General features: G+C 37.9%; 1 protein-coding gene across 5 annotated transcripts in view; it reads right to left on the bottom strand.

Moving 5' to 3' along the window:
* Nucleotides 1-12,464, bottom strand: part of kek4 (kekkon 4) — a 104,857-nt gene that overhangs the window by 35,848 nt on the left and 56,545 nt on the right. For all 5 annotated transcript variants that reach the window (XM_070109532.1, XM_070109534.1, XM_070109536.1 and 2 more), the window contains one exon: nt 5,626-8,199. In XM_070109532.1, the coding sequence (XP_069965633.1) occupies nt 5,626-7,702 (2,077 nt within the window). In that variant the 5' untranslated portion in view covers nt 7,703-8,199. The remainder of the gene's footprint in view (nt 1-5,625; nt 8,200-12,464) is intronic.

The raw sequence follows: 12,464 nt of genomic DNA, 5'->3' as shown, positions 1-12,464 counted from the left end.
AAAGAGTAAATGGAAATGAAAATGAAAATGAAAATGCCCTCCATTTTAATGGACACAATTATGCAGAATTATTTCCAGCGTTTTAACAATCTTAGATTGTGCTTGTTAGCACGCGGCCGACCGACTCTGTGAATCGTTGGTATTACTTTCCGTGTTTCTCACATTTGTCGGCCGTATACTAATGGCCGAAACAGCACGCAGAGCATCCGCTCATGGGCCATAAAAAATTTGCAAAAAAGGCTAAAGTAGGCTTTGCGAAATGCGGTTCTAAAATAATAATAACTCAGCAATAAATCCAGCTTGAGTGTTTCATTTTGGTTAACAAGTAGTAAACAGCTGTTGGTCGTGAAATAAAATACAGACGCGTGCTGTGCATAATTCATAATTTACATACTACGCGCCTACAAATGAGGCGTTCGGCCGACGGTGACAGCTCGTCAAATATGTACATATATATCATTAACTACTTTTTCATATTTTTTTATATTTCATGATTTAAGATATAAAAATAAATTTAATTCCACGCATATAAAAAAGTATTACACTGACATAGTTGTTTTTATACTCTCGCAACCTGTTTCTACAGAGTATAATAGTTTTGTTCACCTAACGGTTGTTTGTATCACCTAAAACTAATCGAGTTAGATATAGGGTTATGTATATATAAATGATCAGGATGAAGAGACAAGTTGAAATCCGGGTGACTGTCTGTCCGTCCGTCCGTCTGTCCGTCCGTCCGTGCAAGCTCTAACTTGAGTAAAAATTGAGATATCTTTATGAAACTTGGTAGACATATTTCTAGGTACCGTGAGACGGTTGGTATTGCAGATGGGCGTGATCGGACCACCGCCACGCCCACAAAACGCCATTAACCAAAAACAAATAAATTGCCATAACTAAGCTCCACAACGAGATACAAGACTGTTATTTGGTATACAGGATCACATTAGGGGGGGCATCTGCAGTTAAAATCTTTTTTTTTAAAGTGGGTGTGGTCCCGCCCCTAATAGGTTTAATGTGCATATCTCCTAAACCGCTAATGCAATAATAACAAAATTCACTGGAAGCAAATGTTTTTAGAACCTCTACCTACAGTTGGAAAATGGGTGAAATCGGGTGGCAACTCCACCCACTCCCCATATAACGGTACTGTTAAAAACTACTAAAAGCGCGATAAATCAAGCACTAAACACGCCAGAGACATTAAATAGTATCTCTGGGATGGTATGAGATGACTTAATAGGAACCGCTTTCGAAATTAGACAGTGGGCGTGGCACCGCCCACTTTTAGGTGAAAACCCATATCTTGGGATCTGCTTAACCGATTTCAACCAAATTTGGTATACAAAATTATTTTCATATTATAGTGCGAAAATGGGCGAAATCTGATTACAACCACGCCTATTTCCCATATAATACCATTTTCAATTCCATCTGATTCTTTCACTTTCCACTATGCATATCAAGCAACAATGATTATATCGGAGTAAAATTTTGCGTGAATAATACTACTTTAAGCGTATTATTCACGCAAAGTACCACCACCACCACCTTGTGACTAAAAATTGTCTAAATCGAACCAAAACTGTTCAAGCCCTAAGTACTAAATATGTGGACCCCAGTGCCTATAGTTAACCTTCTACCGAAAATATCAGTCAATCCACAAAGAAATCTCAAACGAGTATACCATTTGACTTTGCGAGAGTATAAAATGTTCGGTTACATCCGAACTTAGCCCTTCCTTACTTTTCTTTTAATTTCATTTGGTGCATAGTAGGGGCAGTCCCCTTTTTAGAAGACCTAGAACCGGAGATTAGAAGCGGAGAGATACCGCGGCTATGTGTTATACTGATAAGAAATGAGAATTAAATTTTATCCAAAATAGTACCTAAGTCTCTATTAAAGCTATTTTCTGGTATTAGCTCTTGCTCTCTGAGAGCACTTTTCAAAAACGAGATATGCGAAAGCAAAAAATATTGGAACGTGCAAAGCCATAATATCCCTCAATTATTTATTTTGTATTTTACTCTGCGATGAGAAGTATTAAATTTGGTATTGGTGGTGAATGCTAGGCACTTTCAGAAAAGTTTTCGAGGGTATAATTTGCCATTTTGCCATCACTTGCATTGAAGATTTTATCTGAGGAATAATTCGGTTTATTTAGATCTACAATCGACGCGATGAGAGCATAGCGCCGGACCTCATCAGCTAAAAAATATATTAATGAAATATTGCGCCGATGTAACTCTACATATTAAAAGTGTATTGAACTCTTTTACACAATTTTTCGAAATCTAGAATGTCATGTCATTTTGAAGAATATCTAAAAAAATGTTATTGCAAATTGTCTACTTTGAATGCAACCTTCAACATTAATGTTAAAATTTATATAACAGTGCAATTATACCTTTTAATTCAATATCGCGCTTATTAACATCATTAACCACTGATCACTTAAGGCCGGAGCAAAAACGTGAGGAGCTGCTGACAAATGAAAAGAAATGCAAATTATTTGCGAACAGTGGAGACCGAAACGATTTACATAATGCTCAGATATATGAAGTTTCTTATATAAACAAATATATATATATAATATGTAATGGCGTTACATCCAACAGAGACAGACAGACACTAATAATGAACCCAGTGCAATTTATCTCGACGGATTCATTCGTTCCAAGGCACTTAAGTGGTCGCGCATGAAAAATGTGATAATTACAGCGGCGTGCAAGAAATATGCATTCGAAAAACAAAACAAAAAAAAAAACAGAAGAAGCAGAAAAAGCAGAGAAAGCCTACATTGTACAAATGCACAGCTGTGAATCATTATTTCGGACATTAAATAAATAATATAACTTTTTGTTATATTATCCCCTGCTTTGTGTGCGCAAATGTGAGGGCGATATGTTATTGTTTAAAATTTTATGCTGCTGCAACCCCAGCCTCCCCCGCCTCCCGCTGATAAGCCGTGAAAGCAATGCTGAACGGTGCAAAAAGCAATAAAAATTTCCCACAAAAAAAGACTTGGAGCGTGCTGCTGTTTAATTTTTTCGAAAGTAGGGCGCGGCAGCGGTGAAAACATTTTCATTTTCATTACGGCATTTCAACAATTCGTTGCGAGAATTAATTACCATATTTATCATTGAGACAATAACGCCACTGGACAGGCGGAAAAGACTGGAAAATAATTGTGTGCGCATTGTTGAGGGCACAGCTGCGAATGTGTGGGTGGATACTTTGTGTGGTACTGGGTACACTTTGTGTGTTGGACCTTGCGGAGGAAGAGTTGTGTGCGAATAAATTGGCGTGACGTGGCGTGGCATTGCTTGGTTTGGCTCAGCTTGGCGTGAATGGTCACGCTATAAACGAAGGATTTACGAGAAAGCCACCAACTACAGCAATAATGACGACAATGATCACGTCAAAGAACACGAATGGCGACCGCAAACGTGAAAACCCCATTACGACTGCAATAACAATAAAGTCGGTGGTGAAAGACAACAAAAAACAGTTACGATAATAATAAAAGAGTTTGGTTGGCAGAAAAACGAGAAGAATTACTTATCGCTACAATTGCATAAAAACAACAGAAAACTGCAACAATAATTGCAATCATTATATGAGAACTGAAGTGTTGCAAATGTGATGCAGCAGATAGAAAAAATAACAGAAGAGAAAACCCGAAAACGGGTTAAGTTGCAAGAATATTTTAAAATAGTGCGCCATTTAGTGTTATATGAACCATGTTGTCCCCACTAAATAGAAGATAGTCTAGATCATTAATTATAACATGAACAAATACTTTAGTATTATTCCACGAGTACTATACTTGTTTAATAGAGAACATTGCAGTACAGTACCAATACCAGTAAAGTACTAAATACGAAAACTGACAGATAGCGGTATAAAATAAGAGAGATGCTTGAACTATTCAATCTCACGTCTACTATGCTTAAAGCAAAACAAGAAGAAAGACGGAAGACCATTCTATCACGAAGTTATAAATAGACATAAAAAAACCAAATTATAGAAATAACCTATTTTTCTGCACCACATGGCGTGAAAAACTACTTCGGGTTGACTAAAAAGTTGGCCGCGCATGATAAACGGGAAATATTGAGGTTAGTAAAAGAAAATCCTAAGATAACACCTTCTTAAATAAACAAAAGTATCAAATAATCGTTTGATGAGAATATTCAGAGGAATACCGTACGAAAAGTATTGAAAAAAAATTGTCATTTACCAAGCAAGAAATCATAAATATGAAAAGTAAACTAAAATAAAAGTATTGATTTTGCAAATGATTATATAGACAAGCCTCCAGAATTTTGAGAAAAAGTCCTACTCTCGGATGCAAGCAAATACCGCATATTTGGTATCAAAGAACGAAAGCTTGTGTGGTGTAAGAGCGGTATAGCCCAAACAAGATAGATGGCGACATGCAGAAGTCCTCATTTGTTTTGTGCGGAGACTTTTTCTGGCATTTGGGTATATCTATCATACCCTCTCTTAGTTCACGACCAAATGATTGCTTTCAAAGTAGCATACGGGGTGTCTTCAGGGGTGAATTTTAATTTTTCGCGGGCTGTGTACATTCGATGAGACCACTTTGTCTCAAAAAAGTGTTTATAGGTGGTATGTTGATGACGATGAGCATCCTGGAGGTGCGACCACGTCAACAAGCAATGAAAACATCTAAACATTGAAAAAACTAGTTCTTGAAAATTATCGGATCGCTATTACGGAAGTTGCAGAGGATGTGGGCATATCAATCGGCTCATGACATTAAGTTTTTTTGATTGCTTTGGGCATGAAATTGTAGCTGCGAAGTTTGTTCCGCAATTGCTAAATTTTGAGCAAAAGCAGTGTCCCATTAGTATCACTCAGGACTTCATTTTTTGGCAAAAAACAAAATCGTAATATACCTCAATCACCGAATTCCCCAAACTGAAGAAACCAATTAGGGAAAGCGTTTTGCCACAATTGATGAGATCAAGTCAGAATCGAAGAAAGAGTTAATGGCCATACCGAAAAGTGCATTTCAGAAGTGCTTTGAGGCTAACCTATAGTCCGGTTTGTAGAATTTTACTTTCTGAATAGAAAAGTAAAGGCTAAATACATATTATTTCTGCTATATATAATAGCCTCTCATGAAATACTACAAAAATCCTTCAACTAGTCTTTAAATTTAAGGACGTTGAAATGAGAAGATTTAGACAGGGTTAAATTAAATATTTATTTCTACGCATGGTAAGGCTAAAATTATTAGCGGATGCCATATGTAGAAGCTGCTGGTACGAGACGAAGCAGAATAATGTGAACGATTTATGACACAGACAACTTGATGAGGTGGAAGGAATAGAAATATTTTCCAGGCTTCATAAGGAAATATATATAGCAATCCTAGCATTCTCCATCTTTTGGTTAAGCCATAAGAGTTAATGACACTACAGGTTTCACAAATATTAAGAAACTGATGTTGATTCTCTAGCAACTTCACCTATATTTTTGAAATATTTTCACTGTATACAATTGTATCGTACACACTTATAGATAACTCTGTTGCTCGTCATTTATATATTGCACAACATTCCACAACAATGTTGCATTAATTTAGCCACTTACCGTCATTGCTTCGCTCCAAGTACATTTTGTCCGCATGTGGGCCACTTCTGTGCGCACTGGTGCCATCCGCTCCAACATTACGGCCGCCGACGCCTGACAGCATTCCGCCATTATCCATCACAGTCACGCCATGTTTTATCACCTCTGAGTATTTTCCACTACCTACGCCACCACCACCACCCTTTCCCTCACCTACATCACCATTCGCATTCTTTTTCTGCAAATGATGTTTATAACTGCCCACTGTATCATCCATGCCGAGAACCACATCAGTACCACCGGTCACGGTAGTCGTCGTCGTATGCTGACCATCCATGCCGGGCGTCAATTGGTCTGCGCCATCGAGATGATGATGATGCCGATGACTTGTGGGACTCATTGCCTTAAAGCGCTTATAAATGCAGCAAGTGACAAGTGCGAGAAACACGGATACGCCGAGCAGGCCCAGCGCCATCAGTGAAACAACAACGACTAAATTGCCTTGCAACAGCAACTCGCGCGGACTCGGCCGTTGCACCAACAGATTAATTTGCACTGCATCCTTGCCACCAGCATTCTCCGCAGCGCACGTGTACGTACCTTCATCACTCTTTTCAGCAGCCACAATGGTAAGACGCGATATAAATATATCACGACCGAACTCTTTCTCCTTCGACTGCTCATCGCGCAGCAGTTCTATATGCAGACGCTGAGCCTGGCCGTTGGCGCAACAACTAACACCACTTGCGCCGCTGTTGGTGGTGACTGCATTAACGCTGCCGCCAATATTGCTGGTAGACGAGCGATATTGTTGTCGGTTGTAGTCCCAGGTTATGTGTGTATTGGGCGAGGCATGCACGCGACATACCAGCGTCACATTCTCCTTCGACGTGCTGATGGACGCACCTCGCGCCGGAAATATGATGCGTGGCTTACATGCAAAAGCCTCGGGTTGATCTTCAACCCACAACATACCACGTAGGTGTATGGGGTAATAACAGGCTGTTGGCGGTGTGTAGAGATTACGTTTTAGCACAAAATCACGGAATATTTGCAGTTCGCAGGTGCAGTTCCACGGATTCGAATCAAGTGATAGCGCTGTCAGTCGTTTGAGCGATTCGAATGACTCCTTTCGCAGAAAGCTCAGACGATTGGCATCCAAATATATCTGCGATAGCAGCGGCACGTTGTTGAACGCCTGCTGACCAATACGCATCAATCGATTATGTTTCAACTCGACCTTATGCAGGTACTTGAGATTCTGGAAGACACCATCAGAGAGCGTCTCCAAGAGATTACCATTCAAGACAATTGCGCGCACTTTCACCAGCCGTGCAAAGACATTCGCTTGCAGATTACGCAATAAATTATTTGAGAGGTCCACTTCGATCAAGATCTCTAGTTGGGTAAATGTGCGCGGGTCGATCTGTTGCAGCGATGCGTTACGCATGAAGAGCTTATGTAGATTATGCAAGTCAGCGTTGAGGAAGGCATTCTGTTCCAGTATAGCGACACGATTGAAGGAAAGATCCAACACTTGTACCTCATTGCTCAGGTTCTCTGGTACGGCGTTCAGCGTAAGATTCTTACAATCGGCAGTCTTCTTACCCGACTGCCATTTGCACAGACAGTCGCCACAGTCCATCAACCAATCGGCATGCGCTTGCGGCGGCATCGTACAGCAAAGCACGATGAGTATGAAGAATCGAGGTACGGTGTACAGCAGCAACGGTGCAAAGTGTGGTGACGTCGCAGCCGTGCGCGTGTGATTACGACTCTGCGTTGCGGAAAGTTGAATTGTTGTGGGCTTCTTTGTTTGCCTACTTTTTGCAAAAGTTGTTTCTTTTATTTTAGTTACAGCTGCCAATACCGCAAAGCGCGCCGTTCCTTTTCTCGCACTCGGCTGCTGTTGATCGAATTGCCCGAATTGCTCGACTTGCTGTTCTTCTCTTTGCTGGTCCCTTTTATTACCTCGTTGTTGGCGACTTATCGCAGCGTCGACTTCGTTTTCGTTTTTGTTTTTGTGTTTACTTCTATTGCTGCATTGTTGTTGTTGCTGTTGTTTTAGTTTTTGGCGTTTATTGCCCTGCAAACGCATTTTTCCTCAGCTTACACATTCGTTTCGATTTTACACTCACGCACAACAACAACTCTTGGTAAACACATAAGTGGTCAGCGTCATTTTGCGCTCAGCTGTGGCTAAGTTATCTAAGCGGCGATACAAACGAGAATGCCGAATATAACTGTTTTTTCATTTGTCTTAGTTTACACGCTTTTTACTTGCAATTGTTGCGAATACCGTTTGAACCAACTTCTGTCGGTGTTCATAGCATTTGGTGGCGGCTTTAATTGCTTTTTCCTCTTTCTATTCGCTTTACTTTTATTGCGCCAGCAATTGGTGTCCATTTAATTCTTTAATAAGTGCAGTTTCTCACGTAATCATTTTTAAGGAGCTCCTTTTATTCTTTTGTTGTTGTTATTAACGGTTGTTTATTTATGGTCGAACTTGCCGTTTATTAATATTTTACTATTGCTAATTCACTCAGCGTTTGCCAAGAACGTTTATTGTTCCTTATTTAGTGAACTTCTGACTTCCTGTAAAGAGATTATAAAAATAAAAATAAGATTTAAAACCAGTTTCCATGTACAAAAATTAAAGTTATCAAAATATAATGAATAGACACTTTTTTAATTTTTTTTAAAGACACAATTTACAAGTTTAGTTATTTTGTTCTTACTTATTTGTCATATGTCCTGTTTTTTGTTTTTCCATGTGAAAAACTTTTTAAAGAGCCATAGCCACTAGAAATCTTCGGCAAAACTGGTCATCCCTTAATTACGCTATATCAGCGCTGATTTAAAACGGGCCGAATTAAAACTTGTAGGAACTTTCATTTATAGAAGTACTTTAAGGCACTCCCCACATCGGCGATGAGTTCGACGTAATATCTACCAATCGAGTAAATGCAAAGCTCATAAAGTACTGCTTTTTGGTTTGTTTAATATTTGTACTTTTTTTTAAACACAGCTGTTTTTACAGTAGTCAAGTATATAAACCCTGCTTCGGCAAAAGCACAAATTTATTGTTATCGAAACCACCTAACAAAAGGCTCAAAAGTAATCTATTTTTATGGGATGGATCATAGAGAAATAGGTTGTGGATGGGTTTGTGTGAAGGGGCGGTGATTAGTGTAATGCGGAGACTCTTTGCAGGCGGATATAGATTTAGGATGTCAGGACCGATTCTGAATCAGCCATTAGAACCAAAATTTTCAGGTTGATAAGTCGGAATAAATGTTGAGGTCTTGACTGTACCCCTTCGTCCACTTTGTGAACATGGCCGGCATGAAGAAACCAGAAAGGTGGAGGAAATAGGTGTTAACTTTCGAACACGCGTCACCGATTGCAATAAGACAGCCCTCAGAAGGTGTCCAGGCGGATTACACCAAGTAGACCAGTAAAACATATGGAAATGTTTAAAAGAAAATAAACAATGAATAAATTCCAGACATTTTCATTTGAGAATATAACTGGTTTCTACACAAACGATATTTCAATACATTCGAAAACGAATACGTGGTTTGCTTAAAATGCTGTCAAGTAAATTTCTTCTTCGCTCCCCGCTCTCCGCAAAAAAATTGAATAAGAGTACTTAATATTTTAAATCAATAAAATATTAATCGAATATATGAATTTAATAATTAATTTGTACTCATATTATATTATTTAATAATAATAATGAGATTATTTACCAAAAATTATTTTCTATATCAAAATAATATTGTTCCACTAGATAAACATCTTAATTCTCATTTTAGATCATCCTTAATAATTTTGTTCAGTATATAGAGTACAACCTCGGCGAACTAACTCTAACGAAGTCTTGAACTTTTTATTAAATTGTAATAAATCAAAACTTTAATAGATAGATAAATTGACTAGAGGTATTCTCCGCGACCTATGGTCTATTGTGCCCACCCCTAAGTCACGGCGACTCACCTAGCCCCAACATATTGATGAACTCCAAAATACTGCTAGGTGCTAGTGAGGCGATGTGATCCCTATTAGAAAGCATGGATCCAAGGGCCTTAATTCTGCTGGGCAGTCTTCTAGCAGCTGTTCTGGAGTTTCCGGCTCCATGTCGCAGAACCGGCAGTTTGCACAAGAGGCCAGTCCCATGTTGTAAAGAAGCTTCTTGAGCCTGCAATGCCCAGTGTAGAACGCGACAAATAGCCGGAACTTGTTTCTTAGGTAACTGATTACATTTTCAAACCTTCTAAGGTCGTAACTCCCTATTAGCAACCTGGCATGCTATCGCCAAGTATGGCAATACTTTCATTTCGATAGTTGCGTTGGAGGTTCATCTCTACACACTGACTTGTTGCATAGACTTCCGCTTGGAATATGCTTGGAAATCTTCGCATGGGAATGGAGTGTTTGGTTCGTGGTCCTTTAGTATCTTAAGTGTCACACTCTCTAGCTACATAAGGACCGACCACTAAACCTATAGAGCTGGAACTAATTGCTATGGAAACAGAAATATTGTTGGTTAGATAGAGCACCAATACTATTGGAGCTTAAAATGTGTATTAATTTGAACTTTGTGTGAAATTTCGAAAAAATCAGCTTTTTAAAAATAATTTTTTAAAATTTAAATAAATATTTCAAATCTTTTTTAGTTAACGAACTCTTAAGTGTAGCTGCTCAGTTTAATCGCCTCTATCAGTTTATTCCAAGACAAATTATACAACAGCTTAAATTTTTTGCTTAACTTTTTATGATTCTTTGTTCAATGTCTCCTTATTGAACAAAATAAGAAATTGTTTCAAAGTCTGCCGTTTTATTAAATTAAAATTTGTTTAACAATTGTTGATCATTTTATAATAATCATGTTAACATTTCATGCAGCAGTTATATTTAAAAACACTGGCAACATCATCCACATTAAAGTGTCAAGCCATTTCAATAATTTCGAAAGTGAAGGAAATAAAGTTCCAATTAGCTGTAGGATCGATGTGTTTTGGATCAGTCAGCACGAAACATTTAGGATTATTTTTTGTTCTTTTATAAAGAATTTATTGCAAATTTTTTCGGTAAAAAAAAATTTAACGTTTTGATTTTTTTTTAATGAAAAATTTATGTAAAGGAGAAAAAGTTTTTATTTATTGGGAAATTTATGTTGAGAAACTTTTTTAGTTATTACAGAGAGTCCATAAAACCATCTTTAAACAGGTTATTCCAATGGCTGACGTAGAAGCCGTCATTTTGTATTAAAAGATCAGTATAAGCATATTTTACGAATCCAAATGTTTATTAAAGACTATAAGTGAAACATTCGATTTTGTTTCCTTATTTCCATAATTAGCTTGCAAATTAAGTTCTCGACTTACCTAGCTCTTAATTGAACTGAGACCTTATTGCTCTCTGTTATGCTTTTATTCCTTTAATAGCAACCAAATATTATATATATAAGTAAGTAATCGAAGTAAATAATGTCATCAAATAAGGATAGGCATCCAGCTGTTTTATCTTACAGAAAAATTGTTTGCTATAAAATATTTAAAAGTATTTCGTCAAAATATTTAAAGAAACAAATATTTTAAATATATACAGGGGAAAAGTTAGGGCTTATCGGCTTTCGTTGATAAAGCAGGAGCACTTGTTATAATGAAATTTAAGATTTGGCAATAAAATAATTTGGTATAAAATAAATACTTACTTATTATTCAATTTAATTTCATTTTTCTAAATTTAATTATAAGGAAATATATTTTTGCCCGAATGCAATAAATTGCATAACCACAAAAATATTTATTACACAACGCTATCCTCTAACACGCACACGCATCAGCGTCAAACAATATATAGAAGTCTGGAAGAAAGATTTTCTGCAAGAAATAACTAAATCAATAACTGCAGCATTCAACTTAAAGCAACAGAATTATGGACAAAACTAACACTGCCTTCACACCAGTGAGTCATTGCTGAAGATAAATTTTGTTTTCTACCCAACAGAGTCTGAGCATGGGTCTACACACACCAGCACAAACGCATATCGCACACAGGCGGAAAACTAAAAATAAACATTGCAAAAATGCTTCGTGGTTAAGTGGTTTGTTGTTGTTGCTATTGCTGCTAAACGAGTATACGCCAGCAATGCGTCTAAGGGACACAAACACAAGCACAACAAAAAGAAACAAGAACACACAACAGAAGCCGTATTATTTAGCTCTCAACTATTTTCCTACTTTCGCACAACTTTGACTGCACACGGTCTGCTTTCTCTTGCCCAGCGCAAATTTGTCCCATAATCGTTGTTTGTATACTTGTTTATATATAGTTATATCACTGCCGATCTTCTTCTTCTTTTTTGCTTTCATTGTCTATTTACGCGCTTGACTGCGTTCCACTCGTAACCTACATACGCGCGCTTTTGCTTTTTCTTTGAACTCGCTGACTGCCACAAGTCGTGTTTGCTTTGCCCGGCGGCGAACGCTGCTTTCGCTGGTTGCTCATACGCCATGGCACGTCTGTCGCACTCTTGTTTGCTTTGTCGGGACAGTGCAGTTTGCGGTGTTTTGGTGCCGGCCACCGAAGAATTCCGGCCAAATGTGCTAGGAGTGATTTGAGTTGTATTTTTCTTTCACTTAGATAATAACTCGAGCAACACAAAACAGAAGCAAAGCGTCGAAAGAAGAGTGTGCTTTCAACTCCTTCGCTATACACATGTCATTTCTGTAAGTGTATTTAAGTTAGAGAAACTTGTAAGAACAACCAACAAGTATTGAGAAATATTTTTTCTAAAGATTCTCGTTCTTGTTTTGATAATTATCTTTCTAGCTTTTCTATACTTTTTCAAT

This window comes from Bactrocera oleae, chromosome 5, assembly GCF_042242935.1.
Source record: "Bactrocera oleae isolate idBacOlea1 chromosome 5, idBacOlea1, whole genome shotgun sequence".
In the NCBI taxonomy this organism is placed as follows: Eukaryota; Metazoa; Arthropoda; class Insecta; order Diptera; family Tephritidae; genus Bactrocera; species Bactrocera oleae.
This window is presented reverse-complemented; position numbering and strand designations above follow the sequence as displayed.